The sequence below is a fragment of the Apostichopus japonicus genome, chromosome 11 (assembly GCF_037975245.1).
Source record: "Apostichopus japonicus isolate 1M-3 chromosome 11, ASM3797524v1, whole genome shotgun sequence".
Classification (NCBI taxonomy): domain Eukaryota; kingdom Metazoa; phylum Echinodermata; class Holothuroidea; order Aspidochirotida; family Stichopodidae; genus Apostichopus; species Apostichopus japonicus.
Genome location: NC_092571.1, coordinates 11,106,125 through 11,130,586, shown reverse-complemented (window position 1 = coordinate 11,130,586; position 24,462 = coordinate 11,106,125). Strand labels below are relative to the sequence as shown.

Genomic DNA, 24,462 nt, shown 5'->3' with positions numbered 1-24,462 from the left:
GAAGCCAGAAAATTCCGACTGCTGCTTTGTACCCCCCCCCCCCACCCTCGCGCATCTCGTCAACGATACGGTCAGTGTCAGTCAGACACCCAATCTTTCATTTGGTAACAGCCAGCTCGGATGTAAATTTGTTTCCAAACGTTTCTATATAGTTTGACATGCGCATGAGTAAACCCGGATAGGAATCTTCCTGTGTTGAACGCGCCAATATAGGGAAGCTAACACTTACAGTATCGCATGACTACGTGAATACAATGCGTTTTTAATAGCAAACAATTCATCATAGCATTAACATCGAGTCAAGAATCAAGGAAAAGCAATTAAGCCAGGAAGCATTCAAAGAATAAGAATATGCAGAAAAGTGGTATTTTATCGAGGAATCAAGGAAAGTTAAGCAGCATCTATTGTGTAAGTTTTGCGGAGTTGATATTCGCATTTCACATAGTGGGGCCTAAGACATTCTACAGCACATTCAATCAAGGAAGTTGTAGTATTATCATTATATTTTGCACTAAGACCAACAATTGGGATAACGAAGTTGCCTGATATTTGTTAGGGTTAACTGAATAACACGCCAAGCCTAGTATATATACATAAATATATATATATATATATATATATATATATATATATATATATATATATATATATATATACATATATATATGTATATGTATGTATATATATATATATATACATATATATATATATATTTACATAGCAAATGGTAAAAGAGAGTCACACAAAGTTCAACAGTAGAGTAGTTTAGTGGGAGAACACATTCATTTAGCATCACTGTAGCAACGCAACTTTCTTTACATCTAAATGCAGACAAAAACAATGTAGAAAGCTGCATTTTTAAACCCCACAAAGGAGATGGATGATGCTTTTTTTAACTGCATATTTAAAAGTAACCTAATACCACATTGATAGGAGTATTAATGGGATGACAAGAACTAAATGTTTCAAAGCTTTCAGGAATAGCCTCATAACCAGGTGCGTATCCAGGGGGGGGGTGGCGTTGGGGGCGCGCGCCCCCCGGGTAAGGAAAAGAGAAAAAAAGAGAAGAAAAAGGGAAATGGAGGGGGAAAAAGAAAAGGAGGAGAGGAAGGAAGGGAATAGAAAATGAAAAAGAGAGAAAAATGAGAAAAGGAGGGAGTAGAAGATAGCCAAGACCTCGGGAAGAGAAAGAGGAACAGTCATAGTTAAAGCGCTGATCCCTATTATATACACAGGGTAGCCAGTGACAGATCAAGGATTACGGAGCGGGTGTGCGCTTCACCCTACCCCTTACACCGATGACTCCGTTTTTGACGTTTCCATATTTCCTCTCTCACTAATGTATCCATATAAATACTATATATGGTCTATCATAACGCGCGTGTGTGTATGGACGCCTTAAACAATTGTACGATTGTGCTATATGGAACCAACTGTGGCTGGTCTCGAACTCGACCGAGTCGTCGGGGAACATGACGCATTTCGGCAAGGGGGCGACCGCCCCCCCCCCGAGCAAATTTTCTTTATGACATCGCTAGTAATTTCAAAATAGACAATGCTTAGATGCAACTTACAAGGCCTGAGAAGTGTCATTTCCAGCGATCTGGGAGGCATTTTCGGCCAAAATTTTTATTGTACGCTTCGCGCCAACTCATGGTTGCGCTTCGCTTAGATAGTTTGCCTACCGGCTTCGCCCCTCCCTTGGCAATTACTCGCTACACGCCTGTTCGAGTTTGTAAAGCAAAGAGCAGATATAACATCGTATCAGTGAGCATTGAAATGCATGTTCCACGATGAACAGCCTCAAAAACTGTCTATGTGTGTAGTCAAAGGCGTAGGAGCCCAATTGGATTTGGGGGCTGTAACGAAAAAAAAGGCCAAAATTTTTCGCGCCCGAAGCGCGCGTTCAATACACCGACGCCAATATCATACAAGCAAGCATCGGTCATTACATTGCATGGCATCGTGTACCTTACGTTCCGTGAAAGTTACACTGTATACCGCCGGATGCTAATGTAAACAACCAAATGTCTTATGTAGATGGAGAAAAAGCATACAGATCCATTTATGTCAAAACTCTCTTTTACAGTAGTAATGTCGGTCAAGCTTACAACTTTATTTTAATTACCAAGGAGATCATTTTTAAGCTATGCATTGCTATTTATTTTTCTTTAAGTAGGTGCCCGAAGAAAATGGGAAAAATTTGGTTGCGGGGGGCACTCCTACGGGACCTACGCCTATGTGTGTAGTGTTCGGTTTCGATATACCTGATATCGGAAATATCTGCTATTTTTCATTTCCTTCAACCAAGTTTTATAATAGCCATTATAAGAGGTTTGAATATTTCTACACCAATAAATTAACTGTGTCTGAATTTAAAAAAAAATTCCTGACAAACATTCTTCATCATACTTTCCTCTACTCGTGCAATTTTGACCTGTCATTAAGGGGTTCAAGGAGGTTTTTTCTATATTGGTTGTCCATAGATTGAATTTTGTGCAACATTATGGGTATGTTTTCAAGTGACTTTATTCACGAGAAATGTGAATTCTCAAATTCTCAACAAATAATGGGCTTAAAACCTTGAAAAGTTGGGCTTTCGGATATTGTGGGCCGTGACGTAGAATCACCTACAAAAGCAATGATCCATAGGACATGCAATGAGGTCGAACATGATGTGACTGGTGACAATCTTCAAAAAGGTTATGGTTGGGGGAAAAAAACTTTTGGGAAATACTTGGTTCTCAGGCAAAAGTGTACATCTGGCTGCTCATTTTCAATCCCGAGAAGTGCCATTTCCGGTGATCTGGGGGGTATCAAAACCAGAAATTTTCTTGTACGCTCCGCGCCAACCGATGGTGGCGCTCCGCTTAGATAGTAATTCGCGCCCCCGGGTTAGAAAATCATGGATACGCGCCTGATAACATCTGCAAGATGAGACTAACACAAGAGGCGTGACCTGAAAGTAGATGCAAACCTTACCATCATATTTAGTTGATCATCTGACAGAGACTTTTGAAGAGAAAAACTGTCCCAGACAGCTAAAAAAGCATTCCTCTGTGTGTGGATTGTTACTTTATAAACCTGTGATGTCATGATGCCACTAGGATCTGAAACATTTTACTTTCTCTTTGTGATTTTTTTTTTAAATCTGTGTGAAACAACTTCCATCATTAAGTCATGTTAAAAACTTCAATGTTTTAAATTCAGCATTTACAAAAATCCACCTTCATTTACAGAAAGTAAAGATGGTCAATATATATAGATAAACATCAACAAAATTGTAGCACATGTGGCTCAGTGATGTCTTACTTTGATTTGATCGTGTATTTAGCCTTGGGTGTGAAGGAAAATGCATCTTTGATATCTCCAAAACTGATTGGGATTTTGCTTAGCTATTTGGAGAAGTTGTTCACCACAGTTACATATATATCAAAAGCACCAATACTGATGGTTCAGGTTCTGTCTCCTTTACGAATGGCTCACGTAATAACAAAAGATAAATTACACACAAAGTTTGTGTCTTCAATTAACATAGCCCAACATTCACTTCATGATACTGGATTGAGTTTCTCTGCACATGTTCCAAGTTCATGAAGACAAAGTATGATACATACAGTGTCACAAAGTATTGTTGGGATGTTTTGTTTTTCAGGTTTGGCTTATCAAACTATTCTTCACAATAATACTCAATGAAAATAAGTTCATTTTCATACATCATTTTACAAAAATACAAAGATATTGGTAATAGCCAACCAGTGATATCAACACTCTAATTTAATTTTACATTCCTTTAACGAATAGTTTATTATCTAACCAGGTGATCCCTTCCCCGTCCCCCTGTCTGTCAACTGTAATTAATACTTTTCCCCTGCTTCACCCATTACCACATTCAGTCACCAGTCTGACCTTCAAGGATATGATGCTGTCAAGATTGGAACCAAATCAAACATTTTGTCAAGTGCCATTTATTTTAGTTAATTTCAGAATAACATTTTGCCTTGTGATGGTTCCTCCGGGCGTCCAGCTGACATACCCTACAGCAGTTCAAAGCTGGACAATTTGGACACTTCTTCAACGGTAGTCCTTGAGCTTCATCACATTCTATGCACCTCCTAGTGTGCTCAAATCCATGTCTTTGTCTACACATCATTACTACCTGTTGAGAGCAAAGGACATGGCTTTAACCTAACCATGTGACAGGGTGTTGATAATGGTATTCAAGGTCATAATTACAAGGGTGTGAAACTATGAGATGCCCTTAATAGTGCACAATAGGGACAATGGCTTTAAAGAGTGATTAACTGAGATATGAAAATATACAACACACAGATGCAGCAGAATAATCCAAATCCCAGCTTGATAGCTTGCTGTGCTGTTATACACGATATATTTTGTCTTCTTCACTAGAATGGCCTACATCTTGCAGGCGATATATGATGTAATAATATGGACCCACAACTAACTTTATTTTACCAAATTTCTAATTTTGATGATAATACAACCTTTGCAAATAATTCAATTGTGTGACAGTATGCTACGTTGATAAGCAGTTATTAAGTGGCCATCAGTAATAAATACGAGTGATTAATAGTTCTGAATGGGTTCTAATTGCACCATTGACGTAGAAAAGTGAAAGACCAAAGATATTACAATTTAGTGTGCAAATGAACAATGTACAAATTCTACAATTAAAGGATCACGTAGCCAAAATATGCTTATTTTTTCTTCTTTATTTAATACATTTTTTGAGGCTTTCAAGGAAAAATAAACCCTCTAGAGCCTTTCTTGCTTAGAGAATACCGTTTTGCAGTACACTCTTTTTGACAGAGGCAACATGAACCTTGAAACCATTTCTTTCATGGCATTCGCCAACATTTTCTCACTTGTTTCATGACGTAAGCGAGCCACGTATCTCATTTCAACAGAAAAGTGTTGCCAATAGTGCTAAAAAATAATTAAAATTGCACATGCAAAAAGAACAAATATATTGTGATAGCAAAAAAATACATTTTTCATTTTTAATACATTCTAAAAGGTTTAAAATAGTAGAACAAATATTTTTCCAATGTACATGTTTTTTTTTTTAAATATTGAGGGTTTTTCACACAGCTGTCATTGCACGATATTAAACCATCTGAGCGTAAATTTCACGATAACTGAGTCAATATCTAGTCAAAGGTTAATTCCGAAACACTTTCCGGACTCGAGCAGTTTGGAGAGATAAAAAGAGAACATAGATGCATTTGGTCTTGACTGCTATCAATTCGAGCCTGGTTACACAGTGCAGGAACTGAGACAACGAGACCTAGAGCTTGCTAAACAGACCGCATAGGTGGCCGACACTAGCAGTTACTGTATGATGCTAGTAATTCCAACGCTAGTAACAGTTCTGCGACGGAGGGGCAAGCCTGGTGCTTTTGTGCCTTTTGTGCATTTTGTACATTCTCTTTTCTCTGAAAACCTTTTCCCGTTAGGAATAACATAATATCGTTTTCCATTACCTGCTCCTTCCTCCCCTAGAGCTCCTGTTTACACAACCAAATGCTTGGCACTCCTGCATTTGCATCAACTTCCGAACAATCTCCGAGTACAAGTGTACAATTCATATGCAGAGAGGGGCATTGTTTAAATTTCGATGAGGCTCGCTGACATCACTTTTGAAGCGCCCTCGTTATTGAAATGAACATAAAAGCTGCCAACACAGTAGGTGTGTAACAATAATTACAAAATTCCTGGAAATTTGGGAAAGTTAGTTTTGACTAGTTATTTCACAGAGGGTCTTTGAATATTAGCCTTTACTATGAGGTCACTGAAAAAACCTTGGTTTATTTCTCCTTTAAAATTTGTTATCACCTTGAATGCTTCAGTTATGAAAGTGAAAAATACTCAAGACTGATATCGATAGCACAATAATCGTTATCTGGCTTCTTCAACATCTTACAGTATTAGAGGGATGAACATGAAATTGACCATGATTGTGCGATTGAAAACTTGAAAATGTAAAACATCTATAGCAATAGAAATAGGGGAAACTTCATTTTCCACCGACTTCAAGGTTGTGTCACAGTGATAAAGCAATTTAATATTAACATATGATTGGATAAGCTTTCGATCTATCTAATATTTTAATGTTGTTATTACCTGTTGGAGACTAATATCAAATGACTTATTATCTGTTTAATAGCTCATATCAAATGACTTATTATCTGTTTTGTAGCTACAACCTGTTGGAAACTACTATCAAATGACTTATTATCTGTTTTATAGCCCCTATCAAATGACTTATTATCTGTTTTGTAGTTATGACCTGTTGGGTACTCCTATCAATGACTTATGTTTGGTAGTTACGACTTGTTGGATACTCATATCTAATGACTTATTATCTGGTTTGTAGTTACGACTTGTTGGATACTCATATCTAATGACTTATTTTCTGTTTTGTAGTTACGACCTGTTGGATACTCCTATCTTATGACTTATGTTTTGTAGTTACGACTTGTTGGATACTCATATCTAATGACTTATTATCTGTTTTGTAGTTACGACCTGTTGGATACTCCTATCTTATGACTTATGTTATGTAGTTAAGACTTGTTGGATACTCATATCTAATGACTTATTTTCTGTTTTGTAGTTACGACCTGTTGGATACTCCTATCTTATGACTTATGTTTAGTAGTTACGACTTGTAGGATACTCATATCTAATGACTTACTATTTGTTTTGTAGTTTCGATGTGTTGGATACCCCTGTCTTATGAGGGGGGAGTGGGTATGACTGATTCACATTTATAATATCTTATCTTGTTATCTTATCTCTGTATCTGCACTAATACCACCACTCTCTGCCCAGGACGAGGACTTTAGGTATTTAGATTATTCGAATAGACGTTGGTTCTAAGAGGCGAGACTGATTTCATCAGAAGGCCAAGACCAGGTTGACTGAGATCTGTGCCTGATATAAGACTATTCCTGTGAAGAAAAAAAGAAATGGGAGTAAAACATTACAGTTACAGGTTGTACGGAAATTCAGTGATTCAGGAACAGTTACGTAGAAGCTCTAACAGTATAATCTACAAATTGTACATGAAGAGTGAAGCGCTGAACATTCACTAAACACAATAATAGTAATATTTAATTATTTAGGGTTTGAGGGCCGTATGGTCACCTTGCGTTCAGCTGCCTGGGCCCTTTGCTGGGCCCTGCCACGAGCGTTGATGGCTGCTGAGTTATCTGCCTGCTGATCTGATTTGTTGTAGTCATGTTCTTCCATAAGGTTAGTAAGCTATTGCTTAGATGAAGTGTATTTTGCAAGCAGAATTGGTTGACAATTGTTTACTTGTTAAATTATATACTGAAAGTAAAATGAAGCATGTCGTAAACTTCAATGAAAATAAAATGAGCACACTCTTTTATTACAAGTTGTCATCAATAAATGTGTAAAGACACTTGATACCTTTTTGAGAGAGTTTCGCTGTCAAATGAATATCTGCCAATAGCTTTTAGACATTAACCTGTGATCAACTAACACAAATTGAGCTGTGAGTGAGACAGGGAAATCATATTTGGGTGTTTATATTTTCCAATATTTAGTCTGTGCCATTAACTATACAGTATACTGTAAAAGCAACTATAGATAATTAGTAAATTTATTTTGCAATTGTGTGACATGGCATTAGTATATGGCACTTTCAGTCTTTCCAAGAGCTCTAAGGAAAGTATTGTAAGTTTAATCTTTCAGGCTGTTTAGTTAGCATCCTGAAAGAATAATAATCTCACTTTCACACGGAAGCATGGTTGAACACTTTGTGCATCAGACAATGCTACTGATCTATTTCAGACAAAAGAACAATAGTGGACTATTAAGTACAGACTGCCAAAGATTTTCAGACAACAGTCGCCAGAAATCCCACAGAATTATAAGTACTATTATATTAGGATTATATTGATCCTCATCAGCTCACAAACTTAGCAAACAAAGCAAAGCTAAGCTAGATGTCACTCTTACATACAAATAGAGACAACACAGAAAATTATCCCAACATGATCTTAATCACAGTTAATGACATTAAATAGGCCACAGAGCTCAACATTACACATGATTGGTGCTAATGTGTATTGCTTCTCATAATAAGCATTGCATTGTTCAACAGTTAAAGAGCATTAAAATATTGGAAAACAGAATAGAGAAGATCAACATGTTTACCTTTTGGTCATTACTGCAAGCTATACTCCATCCCCTCCCTGTCACCCCACCACCTTTTCAACAGAAGTTCAGCAGTTAAAAATTGGATAAGTCAAGCAAGTTATGTGGTGTGAGTATTTGGGCTTTTTTAGGCTGAAACATTCTAACTTATTCTTTAATCCGAATGGGATGTTGGCTGCTCTTAGAAAAAGCTACAGTAACTTGATAACTCACAGTACCATAGTAAACTTGAACAGGAAAATCTAGCATGCTCCTACAGTATTAGTGTAAGTTGGACACATTTAATGTTTTTTCTGGATAAATACTGACATCATACTGACTGGCTATCAACATTGTTTTGTTACTACTTTTCGAAATAAACTTATTCATCTTTGTGTCACCTCAAATGGTACAGTAGTTCCAACTAACACGTACGGTCCTTTTAATTATTAAGTGCTACTAGGGACTAAACATTGCTGAACACTAGGGCGTTCGAAATACTCTCCCCCTCAATATATATATATATATATATATTTATATATATATATATATATATGTATATATATATATATGTGTGTGTGTGTATATATATATATATTTATATATATATATATATATATATATATATATATATATATATATATATATATATATATATATATATATAAACATGTTACCCTCCTTCTCCAGGACTTTGTTTCTACTGTTGACATTCACCTCTGATTCAATTCTTCTTGCACCCTTTCATCTAATTTGATGCTGTTAAGGGACAAACGGCTCACCTCGCGGGGTGAAGGTTGGCCACTCCTTTAAATATGTTTCATATAGAAGTATTGGTATCAGTGATTCAAGATTGTATTCACATTATACTAAACTGTAGACATATGTGGCTGTGCAGTGTGCAGTTTCAAGTGTGCAGTGTGCAGTGTTATTAAACAGTTTATAGCTACAATAATTGAAACAGTGCACCTATTAAATTTGAGCTCAAATGCTGGAACAAACGCAGGCGCAATGATCTCAAATAAGCTTGTTAGAGAAGTCCAAGGAAAATTGATTTTAAAATCACAGCCACTACATCACTGATATTCAAAATACAATTTCTATTTTAGAATTTTAGAAACCTTTTTAGAATTTATCAGAAACTTCTTTCTTTGCCTTATTTATCTGTTAAAAAGGAAATTGATCAGATGTTTTCATCATCACCTCTGTTTTTTTTCTTTTAAAGAACCCTGGTGAGTTCTTCATTTCTTTTCTGTTCAACTTCTAGCGTACTTTAAAGATTGATAGAAGAATGTTTCAATATTAGCAATCATACTATTAGAAATCTCTGAATATCTGATAAATATAAAGCTGAAATGTTATGTCCAGCATTTTTCACACTGTTGGATTCTGAAAGTTGGACGTTATTTCTGATTAAGCAATGTCCAGGAGGAAAATCAAGACACTTTTACCTATTGTAGACACTCTATAGTTGGATGCTGAGTGGCATCATCAGGTACCAAAGTGGCATACCAGGTGGGGGTGGGGGTGGGGCAGCAAAAAAGAGCAAATTTTGGGGGAGGAACAGAATGTGGGGTACGTATAAAACTGGCGACTGAGGTGCCAGTGCGGAATGGAAAGCAATATCGGATGGAGTCCAGAGGCCTGTTATTATGTCACAAAATCACACAATTAATATAATTTCTCACTAAGTATTGTACTAATTAGTGTGTAAATGAAAGTAAAAGCTATTATTATATAACAAAAGTTGTTATTATGTCATTTTATAAAAAGAGGTCACCGTGGTAGTACTGCAGTACATTGTGCATGGTCAGAGCCTGCTTTCGGGTTTTTATTAATTGTGCATCACTCATAACATCCGTTAGCTTTTGTTCAAGGGACTTTCATTTTCATTTTCAAAGTCTTTTTTTCTCTTGTTATGTGAAAGAGAAAGCAACATGGACATTAGGTACATGACAAACTTACAAGAGAAATTGTAAAATCACACAAACAGGACATTTGTAGATGAGTTAAGGTGGAGAAGTCTAACTCTTACACTTTCTGAGCTGGTTATGAAAATGGCTTTCCATGCCTAGTTGTGGCCATAGATATCAACAAAGATATCAAAAAGATAATTGTAGTAACTGTTACTGTATGGAGAAAGTTTGCCTTTAAAATGAAAATTTCAATTGTCATTTCTGCTGGGCCATTTCTTACCAGTAAATGAAGAAAACTTTCAGGTTAACACCAGCCCATAGGTGATACAAAGTGTTGCCAGCATAAGAGACATCTGCCAGTCACCCTGAGAGATTATTTGAATTAAAATTTGCATTTCGTTGGATGTGGACAATGTGACCTTAACATGTCAGCCATATGGGTCGAATATTGAAACTGCTTGCTTAAAAGTTATGTAAGTTGAAGTTATATAATGGAAGTATGTATGGAGCATAACATTGACCTTGCTTTCTAACCATAAGTGCTAAATCCTTGTTGAAAATGAGGCACATGATCACTTTTCTACTACTTTCACTCTTTCATTTTATGGCACACAGTATATGTGTAAGTTCCACCTAAAGCCAGGGGTGGCAAACTAGGGAATGCACAGCATTGCTTTGTTCCATTTCTGCAATACTGTATTTGCAGTACCCTCACTTCATTGACCATTCATGCATGTGCAATAAATATGCATTGAAACATTGCCCTAAAAGCATACCCTTCTTAATACATCACTAATACTGAAGAAGGTGGTGAATACTAATGCTATCTTCTACATTTACATACACTTTACCATCACCTGTGAAGTCTCCTGATGTTAGCTTGTATTGCATTTCCGCGTTGCCTTGTAAAGTATGGACATGCAACCAGGCAGATGAAATGCTATGTCAACCAACAACCACGCACGCACATATGTCTCAGATTTTCACATAACAAGGACGATCTGCCAAAGTAAGGATAGCAAAGGAATGATGGAACCTCTTATATGTTACATAGGAAGTCAAAGAGAAACACAGAATAACATACTGTTCAATACAGCATCTCTGACTATTGTATGATAATAAAGTTATTAAGTATCAATTACCTTTAACGACACAATTTCCTTTTTTTTATCCAAGAGTGTCTTCAGTTTGATAATAGTAGCCTCATATGATGATTTTCTCCTTTTTTTTTGCTGAGTTAAGTTCCTTAACCTGTTTATCCAAGAGTAGAAAACCAGATTTTTGTCACACACAAGGTCACACATTTGGCTTTCAAAATGTGCACCTTGTTAGTATCTTAACTTGCAATTACAGTAACATCCATTATACAATGACTATAGGACAAATGATAAACATGACCTTACTGCTATTTTCACTGTACTAACATACAGTACTAAGTCAGTGAAAACTGATTAAATTACGTATGTGTATGTATAAAATGGACTATTTTTGTATATTTCTAAACTTATTCCAATGTTTTAGAGTTGGAATTGTGATACACTAGCTAAAATGTAGTGTACCTAACGTTTTTTAATTCCATACTTTAATCTGGTGATCATCAAATATGACGATGGCCACAAGTTATGCATATTGCATATTAAATCAATCATAATAGCAAAAACACCAAGATCCAAAATCTTAACTTGTGCAAAAATTTGTTGCAAATGAAATGCCCCTTTATTGATATCCTACCGAAAATATATTTTAAGTAAAAAATATGAAAGTTATGATGCTATAAATGAAACATAACTCTCAAATCTCAATAGGAGCAAGACTAAGCAACATCCAAAATGAAATTAGACATGATTTCAATTGCCCAAAATTGCAATAGTTTTGTTGGACATGACATAAAAGCTATAAACCGGATGGTGCTTTTTGGACACTCTAGTTAAAGGAACCTTTGGCGGAGACTACTGCAGTACAGTAATTAACATTTTCTGTGTTAACAGTGAAAAACATGTTATTATTGTGGGTTGTAAATCATACAGTACTGGCTCAATGGTTCAATTAGCTAACGAAATATTGACACAACATAGATATGCTCAGCGGTTCAACATACTGTAGGACCAAAGCCAAATTAGTAATCACCAAAGCTTAAATATAAACGAGGTCACTCAGGAGTGCATTTTATTCATGGTTATTAAAACTACTAACCAAGAATATATAATGAACTGGTAAAAATGGTGATCATGTTGTATTGTCATGGAACGACAAGCAATCAAGGATAAAATAAATGCCCTCATAGTGTGGCAGGATGGAACTGGATAAATTGACACATCTGTTAAACCAAAGTTCTGATATCTGATTTTTCATGTTCTCATACTTATCAGTTCTTTAAAAGAATAATTCAGTATTCAAGCAAATTACTGGTGGTGTTATTAGTATGAACATTTTCCAAATCCTGTCCTGCCACATTTGGGAGAATTTTATTTTGTAAACTATTAATTACTGTATATTGACGACATCGACACTTCTGAGTACAAAGTAGGAAGTTATGGAAACCTTTGGTGGAAACCATGAGGGTCTAAAAATGTTTGTGGCAAGATGGAAACAATTGTGGCAGGACGGAAACGTGAACATTTTTGTTTGGCACTATGAGTACCGTTAAACAAAACCATTTGGGGTAAGATTTTAGGATGTTGAAAGGTACAGTACGAATGCACTGCAATTATTACACTACCTTACCTCCAAAACTATGGGGACTTCAGTACTCTGTGATTAATACATAGGCCTAAGCTCTAGCTCACCAAAGTATAATAGGCTTTCTCTTTCTTTTGTATTCATTACCAATAAATGAGCAAATAACTCTAGGGTTGACTGTTCCCCATAGATGGAAGGAACAGCAATATGAATACCACAACAGTTGCAACCACAATACCTGATCAACAACAAATTAGAACATTTTAGAACAAGTTGATTTTTAGATCAAAACCACATTTTTGTTTATCTTTTTGTATCTGGAGAAGTAATTAATTTAAAAATTTGTGAAAATAGTATTTATACTTTAAATTTAACTCACTATTTACAGAGGAATATATTATACAGTTTTAAAACATCAACGTGAGTTAAGGCATCAACGGGTGTTTAGACATCAACGTGAGTTTGAACAGCAACATGGTTAAAGAGCAGTAACAACGTTAGTTTATACAACAACAAACTTAAACGTTGAAATTCCACAAAAACATAAGTACATCTACACGATACTTATATGAAGAAAACATATCAGAGAAGCCAATATCATATCATACAACCTCAAAAAAGAACAGATTGACCTGGTAGCTGATCCATTTTCACAATAAAGATAAAACAATCAGTCCTCTTAGGAAAATGTCGCTAGCAGGAAGATTACGAAGAAAAAAACATAACATTAAAATAAGTATATTTACAAGAGTTCAGTTCTACAAATATTCAATCACATTTAAGCCGTGTGCTAACGAAGTCAATTCAGAATTATTTGTCATGTTGCGTTCCAGTTAAAGAGTAGAATTGAAAAAAAATAAATTCTGCTAAAAACAAAGAATCATCTCCGTTTGTGTACTCTTCTTGGAATAATTAACGATTGAATCGATGCTCTATATAGGAGAAAACACCCAATTCTACACAAAAGTACGGACAATTTAATATCTCCGGTGCAGGATGTCTCGTTAGCACTCAATTCTAATCTAAGTACTATATAATATTTAAATGGAAAGGAAAAGTGCGAAACTCGCAGTAGCATCAACTTACTTCAAATGGGATGTGTTTGCTACTCATTCGTAACTAACGATCTGCCTATATATTATAGTCATGATATACTGAAAAGAAATGCATTCACAATATACATAATACTCATTATACATAGACGTTGACTACTTTGAATGGAATTATGTGGTAGTTTAAATTGAACAATGTTTCTGCCGATGTATAACGTATTACTTTGCTTACTTGTATACACATACGATGATTATCACAGGCAGGACGATTATTCCAGCAATTATGAACATCACCAACATCAGTATGTTGTTCGTGTCTGCAGAAATGACTGGAAGATTTACAAATATGTTAATATCAGCAACCAACTAACGTGAATCGATTAAATTCACCAGACATGCATGGGTGCATGTTCTTTTGATTCCAACATAATAACGTTATTACAAAGAAATGTTGGTTTATAATATTTTTATTAACTTTCTAAATGTGATACATTTGGAAATTTAACTTTAATTCAAGATTTCGCCACACTTTTTTTCTTGCCGTTAATAGATATGTATCATACTTTAATGGTATGTACACCCCGCTGACCTATTTACATAAGAAAGGGCTCACATAATTATTTTGATAATTATAGGGGTATTATTCTGACAAATCGTATTGCTCAAAACCAAATGTTCCAATTTATTACTCCTGGCTTAATCATCATGGACGCCGATGGCTCAATATGAACCGTTGAATTACCAATTGATGCATTGATGCATTGTTACTCTCATAATCCGTTGAAATATTTAAACTTTGAGATAAAACTTCAGACACTGCTAAAGAAACGTCACATTCATGGGATAAATATAAAACACTTTTAACGATTTGTCGAACTGCTAAGTTAAATTTAATGGCGCAACTTTAAACTCTCGGGATAAAACGTCGAAACTCGACATGAAACGTCTGGAGTTTCATAAATTTCCCCAAACGTCATGATATTTCTGACAAAGCGCAATATTTCCCCTTCAACCATCGCACACAGTCACATATTTAAACTGTGAACCCCACCCCCTCATATTACCTGTTACTCTGTGGTACCCCCCCCCCCCCCACCAGACCGGACACGTTGCATTGCTATTCCGTTTTCCTTAACTAAGTCGTTCAATGTGTGATTTCCGTGGTAATCCACTCTTTCCAGTAATTATAGCGATTGTTATACTTTGGGGCGCCCAGTTTATCTTATCTATTCAGCAACGCTAAATACGTAAACTTTCAGTAAGTTTACTGCTCCGACGGAGTGTTTGAAAACAAAAAATAATGTAATTTGAAATGCATCTGAATATCCTAAGCCCACGAAATGTTATGTTCTTTTCTGTACTCATAACACTCCCACTTGGTCAAAACGAACGCGATCGGTGTGAGGCAAACGTTTGGCTTCGAAAACCGAGTGACAGATCGCCAGCTAATAACAAACTGATATGCTACAAAAATCATGTGACCAAGTTATTAGTCTTTCGTTGTGTGTTTGTTTAAATTAGTGTTGAAATGCCTTAATATGTGTTAGAATTGTTTAACTAATCAACCATCTGTTGTAAACTAGAAAGCAACATTCTGCGCAAAAAATTACATTTCTTTATGGCTATGCTGACTAGACCTACGGTACTCTGAAGTGGGGAATATCGTGCTGCACTACCATAAACACACAACGAACATCTCGCACGCACGTACATTAGTGCAAAGCATACATGTTATGTACACTTAATCGCATAGGCAAACGTTATAACATACGACCGCAAGGCGAGTTTGAAGAATGAATGTTGTGCAATGGTTCTAAGTAACCACTCATGCACTGAACTCTGTATGCATGGTATAAAATAACAAGGATTTCATAGTATCTTAAACTTATTCAAGTAATATGATAGTTGATTAGAGACGTCTTACTTTGCCCAGAACACAGTTAGTAGTAGCATTGACCCCCAAATGACACTCTAATCACTATCACCGATAGCAAAACGATACATGAACAGCCGCTTAAACATATTTATAATATTTCAAGGATCACGGATGCATCAACATGCAAGACATGACATTAATTGACTTACCAGGATCATCTCTTGGTATATTAAAGGAACAACTGTTTGAGTATGGTATCGTAGACATGAACTCTAACTCTCCTTGAGTAGCAATGCAGCTAAAGGTAGCATTCCGGTCACATGTAGAAATATAAACTGTAAGCTTCATGATGTCGTCATTCTGTGAATAAGATTTGTAGTACGAGCAGCCCTTTGGTTCTATCATATCTAAAACTACCGAAGGGTATGCATCTGGGACTGAGCAAGTAATAGAAAGCTTGCTAATACTGGAGTCTGTTGACAAGTCTTGCATTTCACAGAGGAGAGGTGTAGAGGGTTGGTAAATAGTAAACAGATGGTAGTTGTATTGTACAAGGGCGTCTTCAGTCGTCTCTCCAGTCAAAGTCACGTGATATGACCCAGCATCCTCTGCTCTCATGTCATCGATCGTAAACGAAAGCGCAGCAGCAGCCCTTCCTAAATTGTCATTCGGAGTTTCATCTTCCCAAAGATATTCTAGTTTGACTTGGAAGCTGTAACGATCCACCGTATTGACGTCCCGAAACCAAAATTTTCCATTGTATTTATAGATTCCTCGAGAAGGTGAGTCGCTCCTTGTATCATCGCTGTAGTTCATACTCAGACTGAGAGAACTTTTGTAATTTCCGAGGATCGGGACATCAGGAAAGGTAAAGTCACATCCTGCAATAACATAGCAATCTGTTGACTTCTTTGTATTTGGTCCGTCTATGCAATGAAAGCTACAACCGACGTTGTCTGATGAAGAAAATGAGATAAACGGATTGTATTTTGAGGTGCATGGCAACCGAGGGTTTGAATGTTAATAACATATGTGAGTTTGTTTGTCATAAAAAAATATATATATTCCGTTTATTAGAGTAATGGATACGCTGCATTAGGTTTGACGTATGAGTTCATTATGGATTTTTACCTTGCTTTCCGTTTCCTCTTTATGTGAAAACCTTAGTAGGTGACGTATACTCAGCAAGATAGAACTGAGCGCTGGGACAATCGGACAGTGGACTAGGGCTTAAAGGTTGATGGTACTCAATAGCCACAAAAGCAATTTATTTATATGCAGAACGCTTGTGTTGCACCACTGTGGACCTTTATCCATGTCAAATATTGTTTTTCAAAAGAGGGCTGGTCGACATTCTTAATGGAGACACACAGTAACATACCGTTCTGGTCACAGTCAGTTCCAAACTTAGCTACTTACGGATGGGTTGCCATACCGATAACTAATAAAATACACTGATGCAAAGAGAAAAACAGCAAGGGGACTGGTTTGAATTCCCAAGTACTAGTACTCACACTTAATAAACTGTTGTATATAAACAGGGGTTTCTCACATGAATACAAAAGCTTGCATTTCCGAGCTTATCTTGTCACGCAAGTTTTGAAATGATACTTCACATGTTTAATGACTTACACGTCTTCAAACAGAAATGTTTCACATGTATAGACAAACGGTTTCATTTTTTGTCATAAGCTGTTGGGAATTAAGTGAATAGAAATATTAGAAGTTCTTAGAACAAAGAGCATGATCCGTGGGTGTTCAATTTCATTCGAATCTCACCACAGGGTATTGTTAACTGCGATTAGTAGCGAACTTTTGTTCTCTTTGTCTAATAATAAAATACTTTGTTGATAATCCGCGTCTAATTCTTGAAAAGCGTGAGAAATTACTGTGACACTATTAACTTATTATAAATTTATATTGAGCTATAAGAACTGTCGGGATAAAAAGCTTTTACTAGTATATTATTATAAATTAGTCCTATACAGTACAGATTGTCTGCTTTATCCTTGTACTCTCGTAGCGTGATTAAGGCACAAAATACATTAAAGAGCGGGAGAGACTTTCAATTTCCATGCAATTTATTTCAAAGCACAAAAAGCACAAAAGGTGCAGTCTAGGGGCAAATTTTTACATTAATAGATATTTCAGGTTCTTTTGTAGATACTTTAAAGCACACAATTACATGTCAGAAGTAGAATCTGAATTTAGTTTCTGTGGAAGTTTTTCCATACCGGGGAACTGCAGTGTTTACAAACAGTTTTCTTCTTGCTGTTTTCTCTTAAGCACAGAAACACTTTCTAGATTCAAAAACAATTTCTAGATTCAAATAACATTGGAATGTATTGAAATGCCCTTGTGGGTTCCAGAGGAGAAAGCCCCGCAAGGTTTAGCATTTTGGTAGCATAATATTACCCAAAACAAGGGAATTTGGACCGAAGGGTGTACATTGTAGCTTGTTTTACCGCAACTTTAGGAGAGAAATGCCCTTCATGCCCACTTTGACACCGCCATTGAGCGCCGGTGAGGTACAATATGTTTAAATATGTTTTGAGTATTTTGGCAGACACCGTTTCTTTTAACAAATGATTTTTACCCGACAATCATAAGAATGTTCGGTATACATGACAATTTGTATTTGATCTCCAGTGGTATACTTTAATATATTGGATAAATTCTAAAGAATTGACTTATTGGTATAATAGTAAAGGTATGGCGATTCCCGTCTTACGCAGATGTAAGCTGAGTGATTTTTTTTCTGTTCCGAGTACATGCAAGATCAGTGATGCCGCTCAATTTACTCAAGTTACTTCAGAAAATTGTTTTAAAAATCACGTGTGACTTGTTGGTTGTTTACAGTTCTTCAAAGTAAGATTCTCTTGAGTTCTTAAGTTAATTATACGACTATTTCCTCATAAAGTTGTATCTTTATCTTCTGATTTATCCCAGTTTTGCTAGTTTTGCTATGATCGTCAAGTCAATTATTCGCAGTTGGTTAGTTGCGAAGTTAAAGTTATGATGTAATTACGACTTCGTGCAATGATAAGGAGGAATTACAAGCCTGAATTAGTGCCTGTTGCCTAGTTGCATTTTAACCAGGTATGACGTAGGTACCGAACAAAATGATTCTAAAGAAACTTTTAGATGTGCTGTAGTAAGCGTGCTCTAGATGACAGTATCATGTTTTCGGTTTTATTAATTTCGTATTTTAAACTTCCTGCACAGAAGCAGACTTTATCTTTGCATGACAGCACAAAAGTAGACCCCGATATTTAGTTCTTCATTCATTTGGTACTTACTTTCAATATTTTGGGAGTAAAACATCTAGATTTTACATACTGATCCATCTCAAATCAAACCGCACTGAAGCATGAAGTATTAGCTCCTGTCACAGAAACGTTCAACCCTCTGCTAGGTCAAAATCACTCTGACCACAAACTTCATTAAAACTACTCCTATTAAAAAATAACTTACCTTGATATGTTCTCGAGATATTAAACTCACATCTGTCAGAATACTTCAATGTAGAAACTGAGTCCAGCGGTTCACTAGAAGCGATGCATCCAACAGTTGAGTTCTGTTCACAAGATGTGACGTAGACAGATAGCACTTTAGTTCCGTTATTGTCTGTATAATGTTTATGATAATTACAGCCCTTCTGTTCGATGACATCCAGATTCATTGGTGGAATCCCGTCTGTTATTGAACAATTGATGGTGAAGTGGTAGGATGCAGATGGGGATGGTGGGGAGCCATGGCACACAAGAGGTGTAGGAGGCTGGTAAACTGTGAAGAGATGATAGTTCGGATGAAAGTTCATATCCTGTCACAGAAACGTTCAACCCTCTGCTAGGTCAAAATCACTCTGACCACAAACTTCATTAAAACTACTCCTATTAAATATTAACTTACCTTGATATGTTCTCGAGATATTAAACTCACATCTGTCAGAATACTTCAATGTAGAAACTGAGTCCAGCGGTTCACTAGAAGCGATGCATCCAACAGTTGAGTTCTGTTCACAAGATGTGACGTAGACAGATAGCACTTTAGTTCCGTTATTGTCTGTATAATGTTTATGATAATTACAGCCCTTCTGTTCGATGACATCCAGATTCATTGGTGGAATCCCGTCTGTTATTGAACAATTGATGGTGAAGTGGTAGGATGCAGATGGGGATGGTGGGGAGCCATGGCACACAAGAGGTGAAGGAGGCTGGTAAACTGTGAAGAGAAGATAGTTCGGATGAAAGTTCATATTATGCAGAGAGTCATCAATGTAAAGTAGACAACTAAGCCTCATAATCGAACAACTAAAATAACTCCTACAATTTAACCAAAAGTTTCAGTATTTGTCCACCCAAAAAAAGGTATACTCATTTAGATGTAAAACGTTCAAGTTTATGTGGGGATGCTCATCTTGAATTGAACATGTCAGTCCAAAAACATAGTTAGTATTCTGAAGTAAAGAAATATATATAATTTCTCATTAAGCAAAGGAGGGGTGAAGGTGGTTGAAATATCGTTAACAGACGTTTAGTATGACGAACGACATTTATATGAAAACGGAAATACAGTAAGACACCTATTATCCGAACTGGTCATGATCGAAAGTAGTTCGGATACTCAAAGTTTGGATGATAGAATTGTAATCAAATAACTAATTTTCGACTATAACAGACCCATGTATTGTGATATTAGGCCTTCTTAATGGTTGTATATAGTATTTTCATGTTTATGAATTGATTATTTGACGTATTCGGAAATAAAAAATCCCCCCCCAAAAAAAAGAAGCAGTTTCTTTCTGAGATTCGAGGAGGAGGATTTTCATCACTGTGACCACATGTTCAGTAGTTTTTATATTACCGCTGTATATGCCTCTTACTAAAGTACAGGAAATAAGAGTGTCAGTGGTTATCCTAGCCTAATACTGATTCCCATGACAAGCTGAGATTTCACTGACAACTCTATAGTTTCTTATCAAGCAAAAGTATGGGAGAAAGTAGTTTCAGCTTGGGCCTAAGTAAAGCCATTTCACGTTTGAATAATTTACTTGAGGTAAGCTGCATTACTGTACGTCGAAAGATCGAGAACACACAAGTGCGCGCCCTTGTAGGTGTATACATCTTCTTGGGGAGTAGATATGCGTCAATTGGTCATATCTGGTATCACGTAATAAAAGGCCATAGCCTGCATGCTAGGCACACAAGCTTTAGCCTGATGAACGTTTATTTTTGTGAATGTGTGATCGGAAAATAACAACTCCTTGATACAAATTACAATCAGACGTTGATGTAGTAGGTGATTATCTTTTCGATATATAAGACAATGGAAGAATGAATTAAAATATACATGCTTTGTCAAAAGAATTTGAAAGCTGGTCGTTACGTATTATAACCAATTTACGTTTCACATATTATGAGTAGGCCAACTGTACAGTACTCGGAATAAATAACACTAGGCCTTCAGAAATGTCATTAATGAACGGATGTCCGGTTCGGAATATCGGGGTTCGGATAAGCTGAGTTTTACTGTATATATTTCATATGTCAGTATAGCTGGTCCGTCTTGGCAATTAAAATTATAATCTATATTGTCGGGAAATGACATTAACAATGACATTTTGAACAATAACACAGAAAAATGTAAAATCTCTAGTTTGAAAGATTTCTTGACAAATATAACATTTATTATTTGAATATTTAAATCGTTCCATTCGCTAGCGGGTTGTTAATACATATCAGAATCTTCATATAACAAGGATAATTCTATTTGATTTACATACAAGTTATGCAATTTGTTTCAAAAAATAATAATATGTTACTAGCATCAAACAGTTTTAGTTACGCTTCTTTGAAAATGACAGTACTTTCCTGTATTATAATTACAATTCCATAAATTTCTTCTATACATTGTGAGAAAAGGAGTCAGAGAAAGGGAGATAGGGTAGAAGATAAAATTAAAAAAAACTGAGCGGTGAACAAAAATCGGCATACATCCAGGATGAGCAAAAAGAAGCAAGTAAAGGGCGGTGGAAGAAATGATTTGATTAAACTAATCTTCCTAAACCAATCTAATAGCGCTGTTCGTCACCAGTCACCACCACCAACATCGTGTACTTCATCTACCACTTCTATTATATATAGTGTGACTCGTGCATCTATTACTGGATAGCGACTCCTATACCTCTACGCCCTGAAAAGTTTCTTCCAGAACCTGCGAGATCTAGCTGGAAGTTAGTATCAAATCACAATGGAAATATTACTGTGGTGACTGAGAAGGTCCATGTATAATAGCCATCTTTATTTTGTATGGGGTATACATGTGTATTCTGGAAATTTTGCTGTTGCTTATTAAATTATGTAATTTATGTAATGTCTACGTTAGCAATTATTCAAGATTTTCTACGTTGTTTTGCGTTAGAATGCTTCTTGTAAATATATTTGATTACCATTATCTCACAGTCTGAGACAAAGTATTGCTGAATAAAAAGACTTTCAATTGAGTCGGAGTTTCCTTCAAAGTGAATATGGAGCATTACTTACCAAGTAAACGGTATATGTGCTGTACGAGAACCAAACCGACATGCCCATCATGACAATCTACACACGTCAGTTTGACATGATGATTTCCAAAATCTCTTGGTTGGATGTCGCGCAACCAAATCCAAAAGTTGTAAAAGTCCCCCGAAGAGTTCCAGTAGCTTAACTCAATTTGGAAGAAGTAACGATCATACATATGATATTCATACCGGTTGAATATCGCAGAGTAGATAAAGGGAGTTCCGGAACTAGCATCCGTGGTAGCCAGCTCGGTAAAGTTCCAATCTAATCTAAGCGTTACTGCTATGGGTAGGTCTACATATGAAAATGAGACTTTTGGAAACGGTAAGTCACAACCTACAATCGAGTAACAGTCTGTTGAGTTTATCGTTGACCCTTTTTGACAGTGATGGTCACAATTGATATCTTCGGAAAATGACAGGGCGAATATAGAAATAAAAATACAATAAAAAGTACACAAAAAGCCCATATCGATTGATTATTGTGTCACTCACGTTTATCCAGAGTAGTTATGTTGTACTGTATGCTACAACCAAACTAAATACAAAACTGAAAGCAAGCAGGCTGTGAAGTAAGAGGCGCTGTTTAATCGATTAACAGTCGAAGTAAAAGGTGCACATGAGCTCAAGTGTTTTGTTCAGTATAAAAATGGTTAAGATGGCAAGATGCAATGAAGTTTCCATTGTAACGGGAATAATAACAAACTAGAGCATTTTTGGCTTTAACGGGCATACAAAAACCTTAATACGTAACTCGATATCTCAAAAGCATCAGACTCCGTACGATTGCAGAGCATTAATTATTGTTTATGCCAAAGGTCACATTGTCAAATCTCAAACTTGGCCAAATTTGTGCATATTTTTTGGCCAAACCGTAAGACCGATGAAGGTACCGCATTCATCATCACTACAGTTGAGCTATGGTGAACGAAGTTGTTTCAAAGCCATCGAAAGAAAGGAATCAAACCTAACTCACAACCAGTAATACCAACTCCCCGCACTTAAGACTCGTCTCAATAACACTGTAAAGCAGCGGTTTTGAAAAGGACAAGATAATCTAGTTCTTAGCTCTCATGACGTCACTTTTATTTGAATAATAAATTCCTTAGAGTCTCTATACATATGTTTTTCATTTAATAAGATTAAAGTGAGGTTAATGAAGCAAATCACGTTGTTTACTGACTGAGAGCTGCTAAGTTACGTATGCTGTTAGGCTTAGGCTTATATGATCAACGTTGGACCGAGGCTATATTTTAGGTCACCTTACATTCATCTTATATGTGACATGCAAAGTCTAAGCCTCTAGATTTGTATAGCTAAATAATTTTCTCTTTTTTTACAAGTGAGTTAGAGTATACAAATAATCACCAGGGTCTTCTGTTTTCCTCCGTTGCGTTGAACTCGTCACATTAATTGTCAATGCTTCAGTAAATGAGCGCGTTGCTTGCTCTTACTCAGTCTTGGGTCGTTGCTAGTTAAGCAATAAAGGGGTCTCAAACAACGACTTGATGTACGGGTTGCAAGCTCAATCGAGCTGGTGGTTCATCGCGTATTATTTCTCAGCCTTCATTTGAATCGAGTGAACACTTTAGGACATGGAAGGAGGAAATTAGTCCTTTGCTGGGGGGGGGGGGAGTCTAATATAACAAGGATTACCGGCCGGTCTGATTGTAGTAGGCTACATGTAAGAAGTCCTCCATATCATCCCATGTCAAAATTCGAAGGCCATGGTAGTCAGTTTTCATTTTGTTTCCAGTCTGTTTTGTCTCCACAACTTGAAATTGTTTCACCGATCGTTACAGGGGTATGTGATCAGTAACTCTGTGGATTGACCTCTTGTTATATTTAATTTCATATATTGATTAAACAATTTTAGGAAACTAAAGTATTGAGTAAACTGCCAAATAGAGGGAAGTATGTTGAACTTTAGATAACAGTTTCCTTGAAATGTCTCTTCTATAACGCATTTGGAATAGAGTGAATAATCCATGAGACCTACTGCAGGCAAATTGCGTGATAGTTCATTTGACGTTAACAATTAGAATATTATGCGTTTGGAATCAACACTTTTCGTTAGATGTCACATAAAGTCCTGTACTTAGTATTTATAACGAATTAAAATTTCCGCGTATATACGATATAACAAGTTATGTTTGTATTGGAGTTTCACTGCTTACATATTTGCTCTGA

At 36.2% G+C, this 24,462-nt stretch overlaps 1 protein-coding gene across 6 annotated transcripts; it reads right to left on the bottom strand.

Moving 5' to 3' along the window:
- Positions 1-1,345: 1,345 nt before the first annotated feature.
- On the bottom strand, positions 1,346-22,787 carry LOC139976274 (uncharacterized). 6 transcript variants are annotated; one of them, XR_011796065.1, is made up of 8 exons: positions 22,256-22,787; positions 19,623-19,934; positions 19,185-19,496; positions 15,920-16,666; positions 14,067-14,163; positions 11,246-11,354; positions 6,719-6,974; positions 1,346-4,159 (listed from the first exon to the last, which is right to left on the bottom strand). XR_011796065.1 is itself a non-coding variant. In XM_071984918.1 (7 exons), the coding sequence occupies exons 1-7, from the start codon at positions 22,740-22,742 to the stop codon at positions 6,969-6,971; spliced, it is 2,070 nt and encodes a 689-aa protein (XP_071841019.1). In that variant the 5' UTR covers positions 22,743-22,787; the 3' UTR covers positions 4,168-6,968. The 6 variants fall into 6 exon arrangements, 3 of the variants coding, with proteins under 3 accessions (XP_071841019.1, XP_071841018.1, XP_071841020.1); XR_011796064.1 differs by having other exon boundaries at positions 1,358-4,159; positions 5,505-6,974; XM_071984918.1 differs by lacking the exon at positions 1,346-4,159 and having other exon boundaries at positions 4,168-6,974.
- Positions 22,788-24,462: the final 1,675 nt, after the last annotated feature.

Excerpts from the sequence above, each read along its gene's own strand:
- LOC139976274 (XM_071984917.1), bottom strand. The coding sequence starts at position 22,742 with ATGGGCTTTTTGTGTACTTTTTATTGTATTTTTATTTCTATATTCGCC. Across the intron at positions 14,164-15,919 it reads TATACCAAGAGATGATCCTG|TCATTTCTGCAGACACGAAC; the intron begins GTAAGTCAATTA and ends TAAATCTTCCAG. Across the intron at positions 11,355-14,066 it reads ATCATCGTATGTGTATACAA|GTTAAGGAACTTAACTCAGC; the intron begins GTAAGCAAAGTA and ends TTGGATAAACAG.